The sequence below is a fragment of the Arachis stenosperma genome, chromosome 1, assembly GCF_014773155.1.
Source record: "Arachis stenosperma cultivar V10309 chromosome 1, arast.V10309.gnm1.PFL2, whole genome shotgun sequence".
Lineage (NCBI taxonomy): Eukaryota > Viridiplantae > Streptophyta > Magnoliopsida > Fabales > Fabaceae > Arachis > Arachis stenosperma.
In genome coordinates, this window is record NC_080377.1 from 131862960 (window position 1) to 131890703 (window position 27744).

Sequence of the window (27744 nt, forward strand, 5' to 3'; positions counted from 1 at the left end):
ATGAGAAAAGATTTGATTTTGAAAGTCTCTGAAATTGAGTTCATTTATATTCAACTAATAAAAAAAAAGTGTTCTTTGGCGATGGACTATATTATAGTCCAGTGGCTATAAAACTCATACTTTTAAAATTCAATTTGGAAAGAAATTGAGGATGAAAACATTATTTTTACCCAACTAAATAACATCCGAATGCATTGTATGAAACACGGACAAACACTCCAAGAACAAGACAGGAACCATGGCCACAACGTACGCCGGCCAAAATTCTTATTACATGCAAAGTCAAACTGATGTTTTCTATGCATCCAGCTACAATGTTGAGAATGTTTGTACCCATCATCACAATATCCTTAATATAGCTATATATTCCTTTAACCCCATCTCCCCAACTTCTCAATATTAATTGAGTTCGCTACATATATCTATATATAAGACTATAACTATCCTTGATTACATCAGAGAGATTGAGTGATATGGAGCGAAGATTTAATAGAGAAAGCAAAGGTGGTGTGAGCCTACAAAAGAGGATGATAGAGACGCGGCGAAAGGCAGAACCAGCACCGGACCTCACGGATTTCATGAACGACATGTTTTTTGGGGCTGCTGACATTTACAAGAAGAACTATGACTTCACTGGTGGTAGCAGTGTTGTTTTGGACGATGAGGACGATGTTGGGTTTGATGATAGCACAAGAAGTAACAGTGCGAGGTTGACTCAAGAGTGGTTACAAGAGGCGCGAAGGATCGTGTCTTCTTCTCCCACAAGGTCTGATTCGCCTGCACGTCGCTGCCTTTCTGGCTCTCCGAGGTTTGCATCGCCTTCCAACAATAATTCACAACCAGGCGCATCTCTTATTCCTTCCTTGGATCCCACCAGAGATAATAATCTCTCAAGAACTAGGTCTGCAAGAAGGTAATATAATGCTAATATTAACTCAATGGTTATAATAGTTTTGGTATAAAGATACTATCAAAAACATAGCTACACCAAAAATGTCAATAGATCAATACTTTCTATTGATATTATTGATTATACTACACATTTGTGAATTTTTCTAGAATTCTCATGATCTTGTTTCATAAAAATAAATATGTAGATATTATGATGAAAAAACATCAAAGGAGTTACAGATAAAGCTTTTAAAGACACATGGATCCTATGGAAACTTTTCTTAACGATCAAATCTTCTTGCCCATTTATATACATAATTCAGATGCTCTATTATTTTGAATATATAATGTGACAACACACTTTTGTATCTTATATAGTCACCTTGTAAATTGCCCAGTACACAAATCATCACAAGTTCTAGTCATTGTTCTCATTGGCTAATAATCTGAGACCAAGAACGAAAGCCTCATTCAAAAGCTAATCACCCACTACACAAATTTTACAAAACAGCTTGAAAATTAGACACAAATCTAATAATTAAGTCCACATCTACTACTAAAGAGGAAATTAAAGCAAAATATATTTTCATGACAGCACAACAAGGTAGGAATTGGACACAGCGAATATCAATACACGTTCTAGACTCTTAGGTAAAAGCAAGTGAAACAAATAATGCTTCTCAATCTCAATTCTTTCACAAGCAACATTTCTCCTATGATATGCTGAACTTTATCGCCTTAATTTTAACCTATTACACATGGAATATTAATAATAATTCATAACTGATACTGATTTGAAACTTATTTTAAGCTGCTCCTCTTCCTCCATTATCTACTTTGCGAGTTGGTTAGTTCTTAGTCCCTGCCTCTCTTCAAGTCAGGTATCCAAATTGTTTCCTTTCCAAATTTGCAACCCAACATTCCTCACTTATCAAATTGAGCAAGTCAAATTGAAATATAGCTATTTGACCCATTCACGAAGTACCTATATAATTAACCAAGTACAGTTTTTCTCATATCTGTTTCTTTACTAATTCAATATACAAACAACAAACACAATCTATTTACACAGCAAAGGAAAAAGCTGTGACCCTATCATCACTATGTTCTCTTTATGATCCTATCAAATTCAAAACATTAGGATAGAGAATTCAGAAACACAGAACTCAGAAACACAGCATAATGCAGCAGCCAGAACAACAATTCTCCATTCAATTCATACAAATTAATTAAGTCCTAACCAATCAAAAAGTGAACCACAGTGAACTTACAGCAGGATCCATTGAAATGAAGAGTTAAATACTGAGAGATTTTAAAATTCCGCACCTTTTCATCTTTCCTGAAACTGAGTTATGCAATGATTCGAAAAGCACATCCAAAACTAAAGGTTCAGTTTGAAAAAAATAGAAGAAAACTCAGAAGTCAGAAGTTCTTTGACAGAACAAAACAGAACAAATCAACAAAATAGAAAAAACCCAGATAACAAAACTCAGGAGAAAACTTAGAACCCAGAATGTACTAATGGCAGAACCAAGGGCAAGGAGGAGGCTTATCTCAATCGATGAGCTCCGGCGAGCCACCGACGAAAGAAGAAGAGAACCGAAAAAGAGAGATACTCCGGCGGCAAGAATGGGAGGTCGAGGCAGAGAGACAGAGTCGCGAATCAAAGTGAACTCGAAGAGGCAGAGGTCCGACGAACCACCGGCGAGCTCCGGCGAGAGGCAGAGGAGAAGAACTGTTGACGGTGGCGTACAGAGGAGAACTCCAGCGGCGAAGAGTAGAGGTTTTGAAATTAATTTGGTTTTGGTTTTAGTTAAGCCGTTAAAAATCAATTTGGTTAATTATGATGTAGTTATAATTTTTTAATCGATTAACTAAATTTTGGTTTTTTTATGTACATGCGAGTATTCGAAATGTGGTTTGGTTCGATTTTTTATTAAAATTTAATATAAAAATATTTTTATTGACCAATTAGCATCATGATAAAAAGCATTGTTGATTATTGGATAATTACTAGAATGTGAAACAGGTTGAGAGGAGGGGAAGGGGTGAGTAACGAGATACTAACAAAATCAGCTAAACACAGTCGCAACAAATCAGACACCTTTACTAATCATTCTTGGGAGGAGGACGGATCCCCTGCTGCGGAAGTCCGCAGATGGTTCTCCAACATCCTCAAGCCCACACAAAATTCAGCTTGCCCTCCACGCCAGCATCTTCAGCGGAGGTCCCGCTTCCAAACGGAACCAAGCTCCCCTGCACCTCAGCCGCAGGGGATCCAATCCCCTTCCCGCCCAACCTTCAAGTCTACTCCTGCGGAGTCTCTGCCTCTGTCTCCGCCAAGGAATCTCGTTGAGTCTGCTCACCGGAGAACCATATCGTCTTCAACTTGCTCGCTGGAGAAGATCGCGTCCAGGTATGTCGCAAAAGGAGATGAAGTAAGCCAGCAAGAAGATGATAATTATAGCCTCAACGGTTTCCTCAAAGAGCAGAGGGATCTGTTCAAGAAAATCTCCAGCGGAGAGATTCATGCAAATGCCAAAGTCATTCTTTCTGGGCCTTCGAACAGTTAAGACTGTTACATGTTTTTGTTTTGATTTCTTCCTTCTTGTTTGTTGGTTATTGGTGATGATGTGTGGTTGTGGTGCAGGTACTGCATCGATGGTGGCTGCGATTTGCCATGCTTGGCTGTTGGGGTACAGGGAGAGGGAGAAGGGGAGTGGTGTGGTGGTGCCAGTGATGAACGTGAAGCGAAGCTCCATGTTGAAGCTGAGGCAAGCTGCATGGCTGTTTCACCATTCTGGTCTTGATGCTTCTGCATTGCTTTTCGCTGATGAGGTTACCTTAAGTCGGATGCGTTTTGACTATTGAATTTTGATTACTTTGCTGATATAGTAAGGAAGGTAGCTGAACCTTGTTTGCAGGTGGACATGGAAAACCTTTTGGTGACTGGCCAAGTGACTGTCCTCGTGGTTGGAAAAGATATCCTAACCACTACCGGCGAGGTAGCATTAAATACTTCATCAATTAGAAAAAACTAGATGCAACAATAATAAACAATTGTTATTCCAGTATAATGCAAGGATGGTTTCAATTTTACTTTTAATTGATTCGTTCATTTTCTGCCTTGTATTGTTATTGATCTAGGTTGGATCTCAGTGCACCATTCTCACGGATAATTATTGTGAAGATGCCTATGATCTGCTTCAAAACTCTGTACTAAAGAAACTATTGGTATAAAATTTAATGTTTCTCAAATATTATAAAAGATAAAATAGGTTTTTTTGTTCTTTCATGTTTGTGATTTTTCTCAAAAATATTTTTTAACATTTAGTTTTATTCAATTTTGTGCATAATATTTTCAATTTATATCAAAATTATGGCTAGACATTTTTAATTTTGTTCCTAATATTTTAGATGGACTTCTGAGGATAATTTTGATATAAATTAAAAGTATTAGGGACACAATTGAATGTTCGAAATATTATGAGTAAAATTAAATGAAATTAAATATTAGGAGTATTTTTTAAAAAAATTACAAATATTAAGGACAAAAAATATAATTTATCTTGTTAGGAAGGACTTGTTTGGTTGTATTACATTATTATTCTCTCTGCTTATATATTATTTTGCAGCTAGCTGGAATTCTACTAGACACACAGAATCTAAAGGCTTCTGCATCCGTATCAATGACAAGAGATGCAGAAGCAGTTCAATTGCTATTGGTTCGCTCACCCCCAAACTACAGATATGCTCTATTTGATCAATGTGAGGTTCATTTTATTTGTTTTTCCATAATAATATTGAAGCTGACTTACATAGTTATATATAATTTATTGATAATCAAATTTTGATGTATTTGATTTTGTTTTCCATGTATCTTTGGTTCCTTCAAGTGCTACAAGACCAAAAATCTACTTCTTTTGTGGAAGCTTTGAACTTTAACTATGGGAAACCTTATGATCAAAGTAAGTTTCTCTCAATGACTTCTCCATACATATATATGGTTTGCAGCATTTTAAATTTTCTTATTGCCAATTGTGTAATATGAAGAAGACATCATCATAATATAGAACCTTAATTTTGTTAAAGCAACTCGAAGATTAATCAACAAATTCCATATGGAATAAGCAAAGACTACAAAGTAGTTGCCCGTTAATATAATAATGGTGATAGCCGCAAGTTTCTGTATTTTCAAAAGTATATGATGATATATATGTATGTGACTATGTGAGTTAACGGAATATCCAAGTAATATCTGTATATGTACATATATGTTCACAGGATACTTTTTCTATAAATATAGTTGTAACTTATATAAGATTATTTTGTGGTGGTCTTTAAGAATTAGAGCATTATTATCCTTACTATTGGTAATTATAGGTGGCAAGAACAGCGAAGGAAACATGGAGCATAAATTTCGAGAAAGAAAATCAAGCTCTAAGTCTATATCTGACAGAGAAACCATGTTGTCAAGTACAAAAACGAATTCCAGCGACACAAAAAGCGTCAAAAGTAACATGGTTTCACCAAGAACAGGTTCAATTTTCACTCTATCTTCATTTCCCGTAATAGTGTTATTAGTGTATATATATATATACAGTTCCAAACATAAATAAATATGACATCACTTTTAAATTTTGATGGTTACAGCCAAACTTATTACGCCACCTTCACGATCTCCTGCTCCAGTATCAGCACCAGCGCCAGCACGTGTTGAAAAGGAATCCAATTTTCGCGGGAAAAACACCTCCTTCTTAGCAAGGTGGTTTGGTTTTGGAAAATAATATAATTAAATCCTATTCTATTTCTAAAGGCAGCTCAATTTTGCAATATTAGAACAAGAGAAAAAAAGTCCCCCCCCCCCCCCCCCCTTCTCTTCAATGTTCGTCACATTACCGAAAAAGGAGAAGTATAATCTTTGTATTTTTTAGCTACGATAAACATGCATGAAAAATAAATAAATTCATTGTTGTCGTTGTATTCTATCTATTATCTATCATATATATATATAATATATAATTAATGGAAATAAGGCTAGTACATCAGTTACTTAGGCTGCGTTTGATTACAGAGACACAAAATCTTGTTTGACAGAGAAAATATGGATAGAGACATTGTGTTTAGAGACACTGAATCAGTGTATTTTGTGTCCATCCTGATAGGAAGGATACAGAGATACTAATAAGGAATACAACTTATTTTTTATTTTTTCTTTTATTATTCTGGTTAATTTTTCATTATTATTTTTTTTTGCTTCAAATTTTTTGAATAGAAAAAAATGAGAATAAATTGGATTTTTATAATTTATTCTAATTTATTACCAAACATAATACTAGAACATAAAATTTTGTGTCTCTGTCCTTTATGTTTTGTTCTTCGTGTCTTGTCTTGTCCTGTTATCATAAACAAATGTAGAGATCAAGAAAGTCCATGATTCAAGAATCGCTAAGTAAATTCTTAATCTGAATCAATTAGGATTAGTTACTGTCTAGCTGTAATGCGTGTTTATGTATTCTTAAGTGCTTATATAAGTCTAAAAGGCTCGCGATATTGTAACATTGAAGTATCAATTCAATCCAATATTTTATTTTCTTTGTTTTTTGTTTCTATTCTTACACAAACACACTACTCCACTAGCCATTCATGCATGGCATCATAGAGCTAAGTTCATGATCCATGACTCATTCCTTTTCAGTCACAATCAAAGACCTTCACTACTCTTATTCTTGGAGAAGCTCGATGAAGCATCATACAAGACATAGCATCAATTGGCCTTACATGCAATTTATGCAAATGATGTTGGCGATCATTTAGACAAAGATAATTAAAGTTCCATCCACCTCAATTTGATAGTGGTAAAGCAAAACTTGCAGGCACAAAATCTGCAAAATACAAGGAGTAGAAGCTCAAGAATCATTCTCTTATGACTTGGCTTCTCACTTCCTTGGATTCTTCATTCAAGAATCGTATGCTTGAATAAAATTTTGCTTATGAAGTTTGGGAGACAATCAAAGATTACTTTTCCAAAATTTCCAACATTAAGATCTAGCAGCTAAAGACTCCACTGAAATCAATGAAGAAGCAAGGATTAAGTACTTTAGATTATCTTTGGAAAATCCGAACCATAGTTGATGTTTGTTCCTGGAATTGGTTATAATTTTTTTCTTGAAGACCACATTTCGTATAACTGATGGTCTAACTGAAGAAATGAAGAATATACAATATTCGTCTCTTCAATCATGACCAAAGTAGGTTCAATTTCTTTATTTGAAGTTGACGCTTTACTTTTGGGCTATAACGTATGTTCAATTTCATACAATATTCTAAGGTTGGTAGAGAAAATTTTAGAGGCAATTTTACTTCAAGATGAAGAGGAACAAGATTCTTTCGAGGAGGATGCAATTTTTTTACTGTTGGAAAATGGACTTCCGAAATAATATTTTAACTATTTTAGATACAAATAAAATATATAGACAACTAAATTAGAATATAGAACAAATTTATCACTGATGGTACTAGGCATTGTCATTAAGAATTTATTATCCCCGTACCCTTAAGCGAAATGGCTTTGATGAAAATTCTCCAGAATTAGACGTGGATTATTAAAAACACATATTCACACTAATATTTTTAAAACACTTGGAACAGCACAACTTCATTTTTCTTCTTAAAAATTTATTGCAAGCAAAAGCTTGTTAATAATTTAAAAACGCTTGCTTTCCTTTTGAGAGAGAGCACGAGAGTTAGAGCAGAGAGAGAAAATTGTATGTGTAACAATTTAGATTTATGAGTAAAGTATCGTTTTTTTCCTCAACGTTTGGGGTAAGTTTTAAAGTTGTCTCAATCGTCTTATTTAAGTCCCTAACGTTTTAAAATTGACTCAATGTTGTCCCTACTGTTAGGGATCTGTTAACAAATTGACGGCGGGACAAAATTGAGACGATTTTGAAACGTTAGGAATTTAAATAGGACGAAAACATTAGTAACAAAAACGATACATAAAAATAAATTTTAATTTAATTTTATCTTTCAATAATATTAATTTTTTTACTGTACATAGTATTCGATTATTTTTTAATTATATCTAAATAAATTACAATTAATCACAATACTTTCATTTTAAATAAATTTATTTTTTTATAATTTTAAAGAATTTTGATACATTAGAGACAAAAAATATAATTTATATTTTATTGTATATTATTTTTTTTCTTTTTTGTAAGTTTATATACTAGTCATTCTACAAATATTTCATGATAACTAAAAATCTTTAAGAGTAAAATTATAAAAAAAATTAATTTATTTGAAATGAAAGTAATATGATTAAGTGTAATTTACTTAGATGTGATTAAAAAATAATACTTTACTCTAGATTTATAGTAAACTGATTTTTAACGGCAGGACATCATTAAATCAGTTTTTAAATAAGACGATTGAAACGTTAGAAACAACTTTAGGAGTTACCCCAAACGTTGAGGACAAAAACAATACTTTACTTTAAATTCATAGTAAACTAATTCTTTATCTAGAGTTACAGTAAGCTGACTTTCATAGTGAACTAACTTTTTATCTAGTATCGTAGTAAGCTGACTTTTCGGATTTTATACTCTTGAAATTTAAAAAATCCGAGAGATACAGTTAGACCCTAATAAATTCATATTTTACTATAATTTTTAGGTTAAAAAGAGTAAAATTTATCAATTTAACTTGTCCTTAATAATTCTAATTGCATGCAAGGCATTTTCATTCTACACGCCCATTCTCCTTCTCCCAAGCGTATAAAATGCCATATAAACTGCTCGAGTGTGTGTTTATACTTTATGGACCACGTTTTTAAAAGTGTGGTCTAAAATTTTAAAGTGTATCCAAAATTTTTTTTTACTTTTTATGAGCTTATTTTATATTTTTTTACTTTTTTTTATTATTTATTATAAAATTTATCAAATCAAATGAATCAAAACAATATATAATTTAAATGCCAAAACATTCCATAATTAAGCATTATAAATAAAAATTTTTTATATAAAAACATAAAAAAACACAACCTGATGCGCTTATATCAACTACATAATCATACTCTTTGATGGAAGGCCTGATACTCAACTACTAAGATTCATCTCAACACGTTTTGTCAAAAGGGAACTACATCTAAATTATTTGCATTTAAAAAATATTATTTTTTTCAATTTGAACAAAAAGTACAAACAATTTTGTTCTTCTTGACCTATAATGTATGAATATTGATACGAACACGAGACACGATACGATATAACACAAGATATGCAAACACGTGAATTTAAAATTTTTATAAAACACGGGTATATATATATATATATATATATATATATATATATATATATATATATATATATATATATATATATATTGATTTTTGAGTGTTGTGGATGATTAGTGACACCATCATGTCTCACTCACGTAGGTCAAGTAGGGTGTTGGCAGGTTAGGAGAACAGAAGATGTTGAAGAATGTCTCATTCACATAGGTCAAGTAGGGTGTTAACAGGTTAGGAAAATAGAAGATGTGAAGGTCATTCTAAGATTTTTCCATTCTTACCAAAGATGCAAGATGGTTTAATAGTTAGATTTCCTACTACAGACCAGAAAGGAGATTAAGCTAGCTATTATGCTTCATCTTTTCCCAGAACGCCATCCTATGACATGGCCTAAAAAATTTCACTCATTACCTCTATTCACTCACTTTATAAGACTACCCTTCACTACCCCTTTACGTAGGATTATGCCTTACCATTCACACAATTCAGAAAGTACTTCTGTTGCTTAATATCTCTTCACAGATCTGGTTCCCCCTATCATGGATGCTGATGAGCAAGTGAAGGCTGTGGGAGAACACCAAGTTTCTACTACGATACATTGCTCCTTGCTGCTCATTTTCATTTATTTTACATCGTAATATTCTAGTCATATGACATTAATGTGTGAATTTGTGTTGTTTTTTCAGAATATTGATGTTTCTGCTGTGTTGAAGGTCCTGAATGAAACTATGAAAGATCTTGCCAAGAATCTGTTCAAGGTTCTTTAGGTAAATCCAATTGACAAAAGTCCTGAGTTACATAACCATATTTTAGTTCTGATATTAGCATAACTAACTTACCGAAATGATAATATGTTCCTCATAAATAGACTTACGAGCAGGGCACCGAGCAAGTCGAAGCTATTGCTGGCGACCTGAAAAGAACCCTCGGTTTGGTTGACTAATCACTGAAAATATTTGGATAGAAAGATTGACAACCGAGCAATTCTCACAACGCCGCCTCTAATGTCATCGTTGTTGATGATGATGACATCATCAGTGGAAAGAACATTGCCATTTTGGTTGCAAGAGATGAGAAGGAGGTCTACATCCTTGAAAAGCCAGTTGACTAATTTGTGGGTGACACCATACCCCCTATGGAACCTTTGCTACATTCTGGGCTCTTTGGCAACTGGAACAAGAATACCATTATCTTGGGTTCTATTATTCATCAAGATCAGACCTGCACGTTCAACACGTTCGGCACCAAAGGTTCCTATTCAGGTGCTACAGTATCTGCCCCGATACATTCCACCTACATCCCTCCACAAATGAGGGGTAAAGTAATGGTAATTATATTTACGCATTCTCTATGAATCTGTTTTAAACTCAACCCTCGTTAATGTAGAGGTTCGTTTTGTTTTCAACTTATCCAGGTTGGGCTTGGTGAGAGTATTGGTTGCTGTGCACCATCCTTACTTGGAACACCAAAACCTTCGAAGATTGCAAATATTGCTCAACGCTCTACAGAGGATATAAAGAGGAGTGGTAAGATGCGCAAGCCAACGCGAGAACCACTGCTGAAGTTGAGCTGTGTTACTGTGGGAGTTATGTTTCTGCCGGTAAGAAACATTGAATATGGACTATTTGGTGCTTATCTTCCTCCATTATCCGAACCCTAATAGCGCATTCCATGTCTTAACAGTTCATCTGTTTGAACTTCAAGATTACGAAGGCAATGTGGTATAGCCTTGAGGAGGCTCAGATAGTGGCCTACTTATTTGGTGCTTCATTGAGTTCGAATAAGATTCTTTTCAAGAGAGGATCTTATAGTATGGATCGTGAAACATTCTCCCTCCTTTTGCCAGGGAATGATCCATCAGATTTTGTCATGGAACTCATGTCTTATAAAACTGCATGGACACAAGCTCAAATTCATGAATGCATCGTGTGGTCCCTCCCAGTCATTTTTTCTATGAGTGATTATTCAGTTCAAAGCCTACCTAATATTCATATTTTGGACACAAATGAATAAATTTTGTTTTGCTCCTTTCTTATAGGACTTCATACTAGACCTAGAGATCGACGAAGAGCATGTTATCACATATTATGCCGATGATTATTTCCCCAAACCAACTTCTCTAAAATATGTAAGTATACCTCATATGGATTTGATTGATTTTTATGTTTACATCATGTTGATACGTTCTCACATGATTGTCATATCTATTTTTCATATTTATGTTCAAATAAAAGATGTGCTGAAACCCTAAAAAAAAGCCACTACTATTTTATGATAATGGACATTCCAAATGAAAAGACAAGGATGTTTGATAGTTTTCTAACACTTGAAACCCATATAGGGAGGGTTCATAATGCTTCGGATGTGGTTAATATGACCTCGTATGAGTTACTTAGTTTTGGATTGTTAATATGTTGACTTATATTTTTGTAAGCATACAAATTTGTTGTGAACATCTTTTTTTGTGTTTTGGCTGTGAAGCTATTTAGGTAATTAAATGAGTTGAATGGGATTTAGTTTGGCCTTTTTTTAGCATTTGAAAGCTTTTACATGGCTGATTTTTTTATCTTTTTATTTTTTGAATGTGATAGTTTTCTTCTTAATATTATAGGCATGTTTAGATCGCTTTATGCATTTATTTGGGAACAAGAATTTGTGTTACTATTGGGTTGCATTCTTTGTATTTGGACCATAATTCTTGTAGCTCTTATATTTGCATGCCACTGTTTCATTTATTTTTTGTATTATCCATATTTTCAATAATTTGGGCCATAACTAGGCTTTACTTGACTCATGTAAATTTTTTAAGTGTCTCTATTCTGCCACTATGACCACAACAACAAATATTATGGTTAATCTGACCTTGTATGAGCTATTTGGTTGGATTTTTAATATGGTGACTTATATTCTTGCATGCATGCAAAGGTGTTGTAAATTTTTTTTTGTATTTTGGTTCTAGAGCTATTTAGTAATTAAATGAGTTGAATGTGATTTAGTTTTTCTTCGAATTAGTTTTTGAAAGCTTTCATACTGCTGCTTTTTTTTATCCTGTATTGATTGGATATGGTAGTTTTCTTCTAAATATCACAGGCCTATTTCAATCGCTTTATGACTTATTTTTTTGTACAAGAATCTGTGTTGTTGTTGGGCTACCTTCATTCTCTTTGGATAATACTTGTAACCGTTATATCTTCGGGTCACTATTTTTTTTTATATTATCATGCTTTCAATGATTTGAGTCGTAGTTGGGCTTTACTGAGATTATGTAAATGATATTTTTTCTCTTGGCATTACCAAGTGTCTCTATTCTGTTATTATGAGCACATCAACATTTTTTATGGTCTTCTTCTATGCTTTATCTGTAGGCAACGGAACTAGATAAGGTGATGAAGGTCTTGTTTCCTGACCTGAATGGTTTAGACAGGAGACCACCTCTAGCTGAATGGCACCCAAACTTTATCCTTGGGGTTCCAAATATGAACAATTGGTAAGTCATTCTGACAGTTGCTGACCTTTTATTAATATTATCTTCATTGCATCATGATAGGCTCTATAATAGGATTATCTATGTAGCTATTATGACAAACTGTGGATGCTTTTTTGGCTCCAAATGGAGTAGTTGTTTACTCTAAACCATGTTGAGCAGCAAAATATTTTCTTCCTTTTAATTTTTTTTGTCTTCGCATTATCTAAGCCTACCAGAGATGGCATAAGTAAATCTAATATTATCTTAATTTGTCACTCACTTTTTCAGGACAACATTGAATGGATAGCTGACAAGATAATGATGGACATTGTGCTTGCGTTGGCTACGGAGCACTTCAATGAAATGAGAGATGAATTTTTTCAGCGGTCCCTGATTGACTGAAATTCTCGAAGGACTACAAGAGAAATCTTGCCATGATCACCTTATATGCATGCCCTAGGAACCTACTTATGTCTGTCTATTATGAATTTTTAATATTTTGGTTACTGCCATATATTAGTAGAAGATTAATATTATTAGTGTACCCTATGCTAGCATGGTCCATGAACAATATTAGTGCCAAATTAGATATCCATTTTTTTGTTACCCCAATACAGTTTCAACATCCATGATGGTCATCTAAATTGACTGAACTATGTCAAGGGATCCTTAGCATGCAAGTGCACATGTAGGTTTTGGAATTTATTCCATGTTAACTATGCATATGTCATTGTTGTTGTGAGGACTATTATCAACAACTACTAATGCTAAATATTAATATCTACATGTTATACTAGTTTGTGATCACATTATGAGACATGCATGACATAATGGATCTAGTCTTTTTGCTTATCAATATATCCAATTCACACAACTGGATCAAGCATCAGAGTCACATAACATCAGCACTGTTAAAAGAATAATATTTGTAACCCAAGGATGGGACCAATAAAGGCCTGCATAATTTAACACAAATATATTTAAACAAATTCATTTGGGAATCTATATTTAAATTTTTTCTAAAACACATCAAATTATTATCACTCTTACACTTATACACACAAACAGGATATTTTTTCACTTTAATTGCTACGAAAATAAAAAATCAAAGGGTCCATGATTAAAATGATGCACACAAATTACCATTAACATCAACAAAGCAAAGTTGTATAGTTCATTCTTCATAGAATAAACCCAAATAAATATTAAAATATGTATCAAGTATATCAGCACATTACCATCAAAGTAAGCATGGACAATAATAACATTATAGTGGGTACATCAAATGCGTAATATTACACTACTCTATAATTAGCCTCAGGATTCTCTTGTGGTGATCTAGGTATCATGGATAGCCATTTGACAAGGGACTGCTTGTTTGCTATAGTCCTTTGGCAGCAATTCTGCAAATGCACAACAAAATTGGAGGAAAAAAACTCAATTTTAGTCTAATGGAACTACACATATAACTAATAACCACAACCCAACCCACTCTTTTTTTAACTAACACCACAACAAATACTAATTATCCAAAGCACACAATGAAATTTAGACAACAATAAACAATAATACAACATAAGTTAATACCTCTTCACACTCATTTAGAAGCTTAGACCATCGTATTCCTTCAGTTGCATAGCCTCAGCTTCTTGTGATTCGTCCATGTTGTGCGATGATCCCAAGACATTTAATTCATGCGTGGTGTTGTCACCATTCCCGCCGACGCATCTACGAGCATTATGGCCTGCATTGCCACACTTTCTGCATCGTTGAACACACTGATACCTCCCACGAGCAATCACAACATGACAACCACACCCTTTATGCCTGGTTCTCAGAGGATCATGTACGGACGCATCATCGCCCCTGCACTCGGCAGTGGTGGCCAACCTTTTCTAGATCTTTAATTTTCTTTTAACGCTTCACGTTCATTAGCTATTTTGGTCTTCACCTCGAAGTAATCCTCAAAGTAACTACAAGATAGTTTCACTAGTTCTCTACAGTCATCAAGTATTGCCGCATGCATACTCATATAGGTTGCATCAGGAATCTCTCCACTAAAAACATGGTTATTCATCGGCGGTTGTTTTGCCTTCTTTGTCCAACGACTCCGTATAAGACTATCTGAAATAACAACCATATTAAGTCTAACAAGCACACCAACTATGTGCACACAGGAGATTCCAAAGAATTTCATGCGCAAGCAAGAGCATCTAAATTTGTCATCCATCTTGCCTCAAGAAACATTTCATGATCTACCTTCGCAATACATGGCCAGCTCAAACAATGTACACGTGTTTGTCTTCTTTAAAGAAACTACTCTGACATTGCTAGCTAGTAATAACACCTCCTGAAGTAAGACAAGACCTGTCGTGTGTATACTATTGCTACAAACTGCTCTAACTCCTCCAATCTTGTTTTCACAACCGGATCTTCATAAACATATTTGTAATCAGCAACCACTACTCTCCTACGCATGAATTCTAAATATTGTTGGAAATGCTCAATAAATTCTCTCAAGTTATAGCCATTGTGTATAAACTTTCCTATCTGCATATTTAGCGTCTCACACCTTAATGTTGTCTTAAGCACAGCAAAGAACTTACCCCTAATGTGGGCATTTGACCACATATATTTTTTCTCATACATATCCTTGTTCCATGAATTTGTTGCAACCCAAATTCTTAAACTGCATTATTCATATATCTTCAAAGTCATCGACCTCCAAATCCCCATTAAACAAAGACGAAACTTGGTAAAAAAAAATCATAGAATATCTACTCGAGTGGTCACATTGCGTAAAAAGTGCCAACTGCACAACCTATCATGCATTTCTGGAAATACAACTTTGATTGCACTCTTCATGGCTTGATCACCGTCAATAATAATGGACTTAGGAGCCTTTCCTTTCATGGCATCCAAAAATGCCTGAGGCAACCACACAAAGCTTTTCTCCCATTCTTTCAAGTGAACTGCGCATCTAAACACAATAGTGCGCATATGGTAATCCACTCCATAAAATATCACAAGGGGACATTTGTACTTATTCCTTGCATACGTCGCATCAAACCCCATAACATACATCTTCGAAAACAATGAAATCGTACTGACTTGTGCCATCACACCAAAATATATTGTGGAGCCTCCGCTGTTCATCCAACGAATACTTCCAAAACATACAAAGGTCACGACTCTTAAATATTTGTAAATACTTTAGTGCATTATCTGTGTCACTGGCTCCAGCTTTTCTTTGCTTCTCAATTGCATTATAGATGTCTTTCACCTCAAACCCAACCATCTCAAATCAACCACTTTGGTTTGCAAAAGCCCGAAATATTGTCAGAACTCAGAAGCCAAAGCTTCTAATTGTATTAATCTAGTGTAAATCCCCTGTTTTTATTGTCCAGTGAGACCGCATCATTCCTCTAAACCATGCCTCCAACATGTCATGGTTATGTTCATCGGAGAAGAACTCCACGTACCATTGCCCGTTCCTCAAGTCAACATGGACTTTTATCCGCGCATTACACCCGCATCGCATTACTGGTCTAGGATCTATCTTCCTATTAGATCTATGAACATGCTTTGCATCTCGTTCACCTTGTCGCAAGTACACAAAAAATTTTCATATAATGTCTCCCTTAGATTCTGCCTTCTTGCAGCACCCTACCTTCGACCACCTTATGAAAAAAACCTTTAATTCGACCGTATTCGTTATAGAAGTCATAAGCAGCTTTCAAATCCAAAAACTCTATCATCATAATCTCCCCATCTCGCAATGCATCAAAATCAATTGCACCAAATGAACCTATTCCATCGAGAACGATGACATCTCTTTGATCGTCTGCTTGACTAGCACCAATCGGAACAAATTTTGTCTCTACAACAAAGGTCTCATTTGTCATCGGGCCCTCTTCCACCTGAAATAATCTATTACCATAATAATACATAGCTGATGCCAAGAGGTTGTCCTAAAAATTACTTTTTCTTGAATTTCCATTAACTTTACGATGATATGCTTACCTCTGGAATGACATTCTCCTGAAAATTAGATGAAACCTCCTTGGTCCCCTCTATCATTACTCGCCAAATCCCAAACCACTAAGAATTATCTTCTTGGTTGTTCGATATTATCAAATCTGAAATAAAAAAATCCAAAGATAAGAAAAAAAGATAAGACGACATAAATTGATCTAAACAATCTAATGCCTTATCAATCTTGTTTTTTTTATAAAAGGAAAGGGGAAGGCGTTGGAGCCATCATCATAAATCACAAGTTGTTATGTTATTTAACACTATCCACAAACAAATATTACTTATCAACTAAGAATAAAATAGGTAAAAAACTTTATTTTAATACAAATTCACAATTAAAATAAAATGAAATATATTACTATGGTTGGATAGCGTTACTCAACAATGAGTTACATCTAAATTAAGAGTTTTAAATATGTGTCATAATAAAATATTTACATATTATTAGACAAGTTTAATTTGTCCACGGACATACAAAATCAGAACCCCATTTTGTCATTCTCTTTCTTTTCATTTGATTTTCCTTCATTGCAAGCAAGGAACATTGTTCGGATTCGGAATTCACTGATCAAAGATACTTAAGAAACTCATGATTTTGTTGAATGCTAAAAGTGTAAGGTCCCACATCGGTTGGGAAGGGGAACGAAGCATGCCTTATAAGGTGTGGATACCTCTCTCTAGCATGACGCGTTTTGACGGTTGAGTGTGGGGGGCTTCGGCTATTATCTCTATCGTCAAAGGCAAAACCGTGAGGCCTTGTGTGCCAAAGTGGACAATATCGTGCTAGTGGATGGTCTGGACTGTTACAAATGGTATCAAAGTCGGATCCCGGATCGATGTGCCAGCGAAGGCGCTAGGCTCCCTTAGAGGGGTGGATTGTAAGGTCCCACATCGATTGGGAAGGGGAATGAAGCATGCCTTATAAGGGTGTGGATACCTCTCCCTAACATGACGTGTTTTGACGGTTGAATGTAGGGGGTTTCGGCTATTATCCCTATCGTCAAAGACAAAATCGTGAGGCCTTGTGTGCCAAAGCGGACAATATCGTACTAGCGGGTGGTCTGGGCTGTTACAAAAAGCATACTCAGAATCTTTAGCTAAATTAGAGTAAACAAAAAGCCAATGCAAATTCAAAGCATTTGAAAGAAAATTTAAGAAAGTGAGACTTAAATTTCATTTCTCATCATAATCCATCATAACTCTTCTAACTACTATTTAATTTATTTCTACTTATAGCTAATTACTCTACTAATTATGCTAGGACGAAATTATACATGTTACATACATAAACTTCAATAATAAAACTCAAACATGTAAAAGTTTATTTGTAGAATCATAAATTTGATCGATTTTAAACCTAAACTTGTAAAGTTGAGAGTTTTTATAACTTTTGTATGAGATTACCTCAATTGAAAAAATTTTCATGGACACCAATAAAAACAAGAAGTTTGTACCATGAAGACTTCTTATTAACCAAATGTGTTGCCTCAACACTTTGAAAAGACCTTTAAAATTGGTCACCACTATCAACCATTACTACTACTTGGAAAACAACTTAATCTATATGATCTTAATTTCAAGAAAAACAAACGAGATGTGTCTTCTATTTATCAGAAGAAGATAAGGGCATATTCTTTTGTTATTATGTGTCTGTATTTATCCACTTAAATAGTGTCTTATATATCATTATTTCATGCTTCAATTTTACTTCCAATGTAATTATTGGTTATACTTTTGACAATTTGAGATAAAAAATTTTGTCTAAATATAACTAAAAATTTATCCAATACATAAGTTTTATCACCCTTGTCCAATATATTGAAATAGAAATTCCAATGCATCAAACTTAACAGTTAGCAATTTTTCCAATATAACTAATAGAGTAACATAGCTTTTAGTTCTAAGCAATTTTTTAGCGAAGCCAATTCTTGGCCTAATGTATCTCCTTCTTAAATAATGAAAAAGAAATCATAATGAATAGTTACCGTTTACAAGAGCTTTTGGAAAACAACCTCAAACACGTGTGTTTGCTTCAATGAAAGAAAGAAAATTAATTTTTAAAGATTTGTTGCTATCCAAAGTGCTAACCTTGTAAGTCTTAACAGAACTTGTTATCAGTCTTGAATTTTTAAAATGAACAAATTTCTGAACTTAAATTAGAAGTACACGATAAAAGATACTAAAGCTAGCATCAACCTAAAGCATGGATAGTACATCGACAATGTCCTTATGATGTTGGAATGGTGACATACAGAGCACTCATTAAAGATTAGGAGTTACCGTTATAGGCTTCTCCAATTCTTAGCTCAAACATTCATACAGCAAAAAACTACACTAATCTCGTGGATTTGAATCACTGGATCTAGTGGATGGAATACACAGCAGAGAGATATTGATATCAATGTGCTGAAATTCGACCTTCGGCTGTCACAACAAGCGGTCAAAGATAATCCTTTCTTGTAGCTCTGTCGAAGCAACTTCTCCCTGCAGCTGCTCTTTTTCTTGTTCGGTCGTAAAGGGTTTCTCACATGATGTCATTTTTTCCGTTTTTGTTTTTAGAGTAGTCATCTAATTCATCAGCAAATCTATCCCTAAAAACTTTTTTAAAACAGCTTTTCAACTAAATTAATATTTACAAATCAACCCTTACACTTCTTTTATATTATAAAACCTCTCAGGTCCTTAAAAGACCACATTATTCTTTTCCCACAATAGAACCAACCAGCCATGTTTACATATGTTTCTTTGTGATTTTTGGTTTTGGTATTTGGGCATGGTCATAATTTCAAAGCAACGAGCACAAGCCCAACTCCAAGAAACAGGTAATAGAGCCCAATGTACCAAATTTTTGTTTTATACATAAACATAATCCAAACACAGTGCAAGTAATGAATGAAGGATAATAATGACACATACCTATCACACAAAAAAGGTTGGAATGTTATTAATGAACAGTAAATGACAATGTCCACAGCAAGTTGACGTTGTCATGTTGGAATCTATTTTCTGATTCTCCAATCTCCACCAAAGAGAGGGTTGCCACGTGGGATTGTTGATGATAGTGTTTGAATTCAGCATCAAGCCATGAAGAAAGAAGCATCATCATTCAAATGCTCTTTCTTTCTCTTCTAATAACCACACATCTCTCATCACAGTCAAAGCAGAGCAACAATGGAGATTAGTGCCATCATGGCTTCAGCAACTCCAAGACCTTCTCTTCCAATTCCAACTCCTTCTTCTTCTTCTTCTTCTTCTTCTTCTTCTTCTTCTTCTTCAACATTAGTCTCAAACTCCAAGTTGCCATTGTTGAAGCGTTCATCACACATAACACTTCCAACCTCAACTACCATTTCACTTCTCGCACTCTTTTCACCACCCCATGAAGCCAAAGCAGCTCTCACCATCCCCAAGGACCAGATTGTCTCTTCTCTCAACGATGTAAGCCACTCCTCCTTTTACATTGCCAAAATCAAAGTTTTTATTTTTGTGCCTAGGGTTTCCTTGTTCATCATGATTATGTAAAACTAGATCAGAAAGTTTATGAATTTGATCTAATTCTTGAATTTCAGGCACACCAGAGTAGCTAAAGTTTCTATTTTAATTTATAATTTGTGGAATAGGTGGAGAAGACGATTGATCAGGTTCAGGTGGTGGGTTCGAGTTTCCTTGATGCGGCACAGCGTGTTTTGGAGATTGTGGGGAATGCTTTGAAGCCTGGAATCGATGCAGCGATGCCGATTGTGCAGCAGGCTGGGGAGGAGGCCTTGAAGATAGCTTCCCCTGCCATCTCTGAAGCTTCCAAGAAGGCACAAGAAGCACTCCAAAGCACTGGTGTTGATCCCCAACCTGTCATCACTGCTGCCAAGGTTTAAGAATTTCACTTGTTTGATTCTGAATTATGATTCATGATGTTTGATGCAAGTTTCTGCAGTGCTCAATTTGATTCCTGTTTAAGCAGCAATGTGCTAGTTTCTGTATTTAGCATGTGTTTTCTAAATACTAATCTGTTATGAAAGCATGGACTTCTTTGGAAAATTTCTCAATTTTCTCAGAGATAAGGTCTATAAAGAGTGTGATTAGAATTGAGATTGCTAAATGTCTTTGGAATTTCATTATTAAATTATACTCAATTTTCTTCTGGGTTCTGGTTTTCGAAGTGTTATTCATTTGATGCTACCAAAACTCTTTCTCCCCCTTTCGAAGTAGAGTAGTAACAGAACTTTCGAAAAGGGAAAAGAAAACTAGACTAGTTCTTCTAGGTTCTGCTTTATGACCCTGAATATCGAATCTAAAGAAATAGATCATATTATGACCCCTAAGGATTTTGTATTTTGCCATTCAAGAAGTTTGCACCATTTTTTAGAAACTTGAATGATGTTTGAAGAAACAAGTTTCTTGACCTGGTCTGGATATTCTCTGTAATTTTCAGACAGTCGTGGACACTGCACAACAAACAACCAAGGTGATTGAAGGCGCGAAGCCAATAGCTTCGGCGACAGTTGAAACAATATCTTCTTCAGATCCTACTGTGATTGCTGGAACAGCTGGAGCACTCTTTATTGCGTACCTCTTACTTCCTCCAATTTGGTCTGCCATCACCTTCAACTTCCGTGGTTACAAAGGTACCTTTGACATTAACAAGTTCTTACGCAAAACCATCGGCTAATACGCTTCCTCCCATGCTTTGTAGGTGAGCTTACGCCTGCTCAAACCCTCGATCTGATATCAACACAAAACTACTTCATGATTGATATTAGGTCAGAGAAAGATAAGGACAAGGCCGGTGTTCCCCGCCTTCCGTCTAGTGCGAAAAACAGAATGATTGCCATTCCGTAAGTGAAATTAGCATGTGATTTTTACCTCCTTAAGAATAAGGCATCAAAACTGAAATATGATACTCAGATTGGAAGAACTACCAAGCAAGCTCAGAGGACTTGTTAGGAATGTGAAGAAAGTGGAAGCTGAACTAGCAGCTTTGAAGATTTCTTACTTGAAGAAAATCAACAAAGGCTCCAACATTGTGATCATGGACTCGTTAGTTTCTTTGCTATATCATTTTGAGTTACATCATTATATAAATTGATTATTAAGTATTAACCATTGGTGCTGGATGCAAAATTAGGTACTCGGACTCGGCGAAAATAGTAGCAAGAACATTAACGAACCTCGGTTTCAAGAACACGTGGATTGTGGCAGACGGGTTCTCGGGGAACAAAGGGTGGTTACAGAGTAGACTAGGAACAGATTCTTATTTCTCTTCGTTTGCAGAGGTGTTGTCTCCATCAAGAGTCATCCCTGCAGCTGTTAGAGGTTTTGGAACAACCTCCCAATCAAGTGCCAAGCTTCTTCCTGGAGCTGATTGATTCTCTTTTTTTTTTTTCTTTTTTCTTTTTTTATTTGCAAATACAAATCTACCTCTTGTGTATGTTCAAGTCCTCCTTATTTTTTGTTTCATCATTTTCTCATAATTAGTTTTGCTCCTTATAATTTCTTTTTGTCTTAGTTAGAATTAAAGTACACTTATTATACATTCTTTAAGCAAGATAAAAAAAAATATGCGGAAAAAAATGTTAAATACTAAAAAATTATATTTGATAAAATAAGTAAAGAAAAAAAAATTGAGAAGATTCAATTCCTGTTTGAACATGTAAATTAGAGTGACAGTTTGACAACTAACTCCATTTACATTTAATGTATAAAACTCGATTGAAGTTAGTCCCTTAAAAGGAATTCATTTAATCACTGAATATAAGTGTGGTCTATTAAAAATGAGATCAAATTAAGAGTTTGTTTGGGTATTATTTTTGAAAATTATTTTTTTTTTAAATGATATTTTTTTAAAAGATTTTTTACAAAAGTAAAAGTAATTTTATATTTAAATATCTGATGTAAAAAGATTTTTTTATTTATTAATCATGTAACTTTTTAAAAAATATGTTTTTTTTTATTTTTTTAGTACTTTTACTTTTACTACTAGAAATTTGTCAAACATACTAAAAAATAAAAAAAGATATTTTTTATTGAAAAAAAAAATTTGTTTATCAAGATAATGGCATCTAAACAAGCATTATGTTTAGATAAAATAAGGATAAGTATTATTTTAGTCTCTAACATTGAGAGTCCGAATTAAAACGGTTTTCAATGTTATTTTTGGCTTAAAATCATCCTTAATATTTTTTTGTATTAAAATCGTCCTTTTAGTAAAAAATTATAAAATTTTAAAAAAATAAAACAAAAGAATGAGGAGACGCGAGCCACTGCCGCCTCACAACCTCGCCACCTCACCGCCTCGCCGCCTCGCAATCTTGCCTGCTTCTGCTTTTTGCTTCTGCTTTCTTGCTTTCTTGTAATCTGTTTTTACTTTTTGGTTTAGTGTTGGTGGTGTTGGTGAGAGGGAAGATGCGAGCCATTGCCGCCGCCGCCTCGCTGCCTCGCAATCTCGCCTGCTTCTGCTTCTTGCTTCTTGCTTCTACTTTCTTGCTTTCCTGCTTTCTTGTTATCTGTTTTTGCTTTTTGGTTTAGTGTTGGTGGTGTTGGTGGTGGTGGAGGAGGTAATTGTGCTGGTAATGGTGAGGGTATTTTTGTCCAAAAAAAATTAAAAGAACGATTTGAATACGAAAAAAAACATTAAGGATGATTCTAAATCGGATATAACATTGGGGACGGTTTCGATTCTGACCATCAACATTAGGGATCAAAACAATACTTATCCCGATAAAATAAGATAAAAGTACTTTTTTTATTTATTTCTTATGTAAAAAATATCTTTTTTAAAAGAAAAAACTTTAAAAAAGATGTAAATTATATCTTTTAAAAGAAGATATTTTTAATTTTTTTAGTACTTTTATTTTTATAAAATTTACTAAATACATTAAAAAAATTAAAAAAAATATTAAAATTTTTTTTATCGATTTAATGACACTCAAATAAACACTAAATTTAAAAAATATATTAGTTTTGTGGAATTTATGTTTTGATTAGTTTGAATGAGAATATAGATTTTGATTTGTTTGGATTGGCACGTAGCTAGCGAAGAATGATATAGGATTTTTCTTTACTTTCTTTCGTTCTAGTAAAGTTAGCTTTCGCTTAGTGTATTTCTTTATTTAATTTTCTGCACTTATATGGTTCATATAAAATAAATCATAAAAGATAATCGATTGATTTTTTTACATTATAAACTCTTTCACAAAATTAATTATAAAATACGTGGTTTAAAAATATCTCCATTAAAATTCAAATTTGAAACTCGTTCAAATTATCATTATATGTGGTGATTGATAATTATATCATTTAATTTGTTGTCATACATATATTGTTCGTTCAATAGCTCTTGAACGTATTCTTAAACTAGTATTTTACCTTGACTGAATCATTCTGAATCATTCTGTTTTATTATTTTATCATGTTAATATGTATCTTTCGTTTTTTTTAGTTATCTTTTTTACTTTTTATGTTATCTATATGTAATGCTTTTTTTTTTTGCCAAAATATTATTTTTCCCCTCAACTAACCGACGTATAGCACATCGCTTTTACGCGTTACAAATATAATTTGATATCTAATTAACACAAAATTTTGAAAGAATCGCTTTCCTATTTTGCATAATATTTTAAAAAATCTTTTTTTATTTGTCAAATCTATCTAAACCCTTTTAAAACTATTCTATCTTTAAATAAACCATTACCATAACTTCTAATTAAGAATAATAATTACACCATCTATTAAATAGAACACAACATAAACTCCAAAACACACAACTCAGAACAATGAGAAACATAAACAAGAACATGCAACGACCAATTTTTAAGAAGAAGAATAAACCATCCTCTTCTTCAACCATAAAATCGCTTCCAAAAGAATTATTGGTAGAGATAGTTGCAAGTGTAGCCTCTCATTCTATCATTGACCTCCACAACGTGAAGAAGAGTTGTAAGGATCTTCTTGAAGCTGTGGAAGATAACTATGTTTATCGGCGAGTCTCTCTGGACAAATTTTCTTTCATTCCAAGGTTTTCCAACGATAAAGAATTGTTATTCTTGAAGCGTTGCAAGGAAAATCAAAACACAGAAAGCTTGTATAGAGAAGGGTTGCGAGAATGCTTATGGAATGGAAACGCTGAAGGTCTTAGGCTTTTGGATATGGCGGCTAAAGAGGGTCATAAAGAAGCAAAATATGTGTACGGCATAATCTTGTTGTATTCATCAAGACAAGATGAAAAATTGATAGAATTAGGGTTACGGCATTTGCGTTTCTTGAGAGAATCTAAGTGTATTGTAAGAACAAGGAAAAAGGTAGAAGAATTCGTTAGAATAATAATGTGGAAAAATAATGGAATGATTATTAGTTGGGTAAATAGAAAATTACCTTTATGTCCCTTCAAGAACACATGCAGAGGGTGGAGAGTGAAGAAAGAACGATGGACATTACATGATGATGACGACGATGATATTTTTATTGACTCGTGTGAATATTGTAGATGGGATTACGAGTTAAAGTTCTTAGCTTTTATGGATTGATGAATATCAATTAGTTCTAACTATATAATTCATCATGGGTTCTTTAATTTTTATTTTTTGTATTAGTTATCTTATATTACAAGATTTTGGAAGTTATATTATTCTAACGGCAATATATGCTTCTGTTAATTGCTTGTATTATTTTTTTTCTAAGATAAATGAGTTAAACAAAATATTTAAAGACTATATGGAGGTTGAACTATGAATTAAACATAACCACAAGTTATAGAGTTTGTTTGGGGGAAGTTCTTAAAAAAAACTTTTTGTTTGAGTTATTTTTTTAAAAGAATTTTATAAGAAAATATAAAAATAATTTTATATTTAGATATCTCATATAAAAAGATTTTTTTATTTATTAATTATGTTTGTGTATAATAATATAAAAATATTTTTTATTTATTTATTATATAAAAATGTTTTTTTAATATCTTTTAAAAAATATGTAAATTGTAATTTGTTAAAAAAGATATTTTAATTTTTTTAGTACTTTTACTTTTAGTATTAGAAATTTACTAAACACGCTAAAAAATAAAAATAAATATTTTTATTAAAAAATATCTTTTTCTATCAACTTAGGATTAGAATTAGTTTGGATTGACTTTTGAAAAGTGTACTTATTTTTTTATATTTTTAAAAAGATTTTTTTTTAGTATACAAATTATTTTACACTTGGATAGACTTTTTTTAAAGACGACATGTGTCCTGTTATTATTGGACATCTTTATTAAATCGGTTAATAATTTATTTTTTAATAAACCATAACAAAATCGATTTATTATAACAACAATAATAAACTCAATTGTCTGCATTATAATTATTAGACTCGGTTTGATCCGATCGAATTACACAATCCAAACCGAATATCTTTAAATTTTTTTTATAAAAAAATAACCCTGACTTTTTGTTTTGAGGACATTTAAATCCCTAAAAAATTAAAAATACAATTAAATCCTTAAAAAAAGGTAGGTTTATTGTTATTGTTATAAAAAAATCGATTTTATTCTAATTTGTTAAGAAATTAAAAAACAACAGGTTCATTAATACGTCCAATAATAATGCGACACGTAAATGTCTTTACAAAAAGACGTTTCACGCGTTTTTATAAGAGCATCCCTTTTTAAAAAAGAATTTATAAATATTAAAAACGTTTTTGTTCTTATTTTTTTAAGTAAGGTATTATTAGCTTTTAGAAAAAATAAATATTTTTTAAATACTTTTTTTAATCATGTATCCAAATAAATTTAAAATTGAATAAAAGTACTTTAATTTAAAAAATATATCTTTTTAACTCAAAAAAATTAATTCAAACTAATATTTGATGACACCCAAACAAAAACACATTTACAAGTATCAATTTTTGCCGTGAATATTATCTTATCTATAGGGGAAAAGCTCAGTATACAAGCGATTAGGGCTTGTAACTATTACAAGTTTATTAATGCCTAATCCACCAAAACGTGTTGCAACTCCTACGTCACTTACACGCGCTTTATTCATGCCGTTTCACGTTTTTTTTGTGCCTCTTTTTCTTCTTCTTCTTTCTCCGTGCTTCCTCTTCTTCTTCCTCTTCCTCTTCCTCTTCCTCTTCTTTCTCTGTGTCTCTTTTTTTTCTCTTCCTCCCTCTTTTTTTTATTGAAATTTCTTCTCCTCTTTTCGTTTTCTCTTTCTCCTTCATCAAAATCACTAGAAAAAACGAAGAAATATTATTCAAAGTACGTTTCTTGCCTTCTCTTTCTCCTTCTTCTTCTTCTTGCTACACGTTCTTCTTACTCTTTCTGTTCTTCTTCTTCATTTACGTGCTTTTCTCTCTGTTTTCTTTTTTCGTTATTCTCGATTTCTATTGTTTTTTGACATCAAGCTCTGAAATCGTTTTTGAAGAAGAAGAAGTAGCAGAAGATGAGGAGGAGAAAGAGAAAGAGTTCTGAATTATGCATGATTTTGGGTGTATTTTCTTAAATCCTTTGGGTGTATTTTCTGTAATCTTTTGGGTGTATTTCTATAATCGTTTGGGTGAATTCCTGTAACCGTTTGGGTGTATTTCTGTAATCTCTTGGGTGTATTTTATGTAATCGTTTGGATGTATTTCTGTAATCTCTTGGGTGTATTTTATGTAATCGTTTTGGTGTATTTCTGTAATGCCTGCCATTTTTTCTGAAATGAAAAATACACCCATAGATATCAGTAAGATACACCCATATATATGAGTCAGATACACCCATAGATATCAGTCAAATATCACTCAAATACACCCAAATGATTACAGAAATATACCCAAAAGATTATAGAAAATACACCCAAACGGTTACAAGAATTCACCCAAACGATTATAGAATACACCCAAAGGGTTACAGAAAATACACCCAAAGGATTTAAGAAAATACACCCAAAATTTGTTGAAGTACATTTTATGCATAATTCAGAACTCTTTCTCTTTCTCCTCCTCATCTTCTGCTGCTTCTTCTTCTTCAAAAACGATTTTACCATGAAAAATTGAAAAAAAAAACGAGAAAACAGAGAGAAAAGACGTAAATGAAGAA

At 33.3% G+C, this 27744-nt stretch overlaps 3 protein-coding genes across 3 annotated transcripts; all 3 read left to right on the forward strand.

Moving 5' to 3' along the window:
* Nucleotides 1-473: 473 nt before the first annotated feature.
* LOC130945077 (uncharacterized) lies at nt 474-5841 on the forward strand. Its single transcript, XM_057873745.1, has 9 exons — nt 474-913; nt 2921-3459; nt 3542-3729; nt 3816-3896; nt 4039-4125; nt 4527-4659; nt 4788-4859; nt 5275-5430; nt 5545-5841. The coding sequence occupies exons 1-9, from the start codon at nt 474-476 to the stop codon at nt 5676-5678; spliced, it is 1830 nt and encodes a 609-aa protein (XP_057729728.1). The 3' UTR covers nt 5679-5841.
* Nucleotides 5842-19732: 13891 nt separating this feature from the next.
* Nucleotides 19733-22175, forward strand: LOC130961553 (calcium sensing receptor, chloroplastic). The gene is made up of 6 exons (XM_057887498.1): nt 19733-20126; nt 20309-20554; nt 21118-21310; nt 21379-21520; nt 21591-21722; nt 21811-22175. Exons 1-6 carry the CDS (start codon nt 19860-19862, stop codon nt 22049-22051), a joined length of 1221 nt encoding a protein of 406 aa, XP_057743481.1. The 5' UTR covers nt 19733-19859; the 3' UTR covers nt 22052-22175.
* Nucleotides 22176-24457: 2282 nt separating this feature from the next.
* Nucleotides 24458-25207, forward strand: LOC130935078 (putative F-box protein At1g67623). The gene has a single exon (XM_057864643.1). The coding sequence runs from the start codon at nt 24458-24460 to the stop codon at nt 25205-25207; it is 750 nt and encodes a 249-aa protein (XP_057720626.1).
* The last annotated feature ends 2537 nt before the right edge of the window (nt 25208-27744 follow it).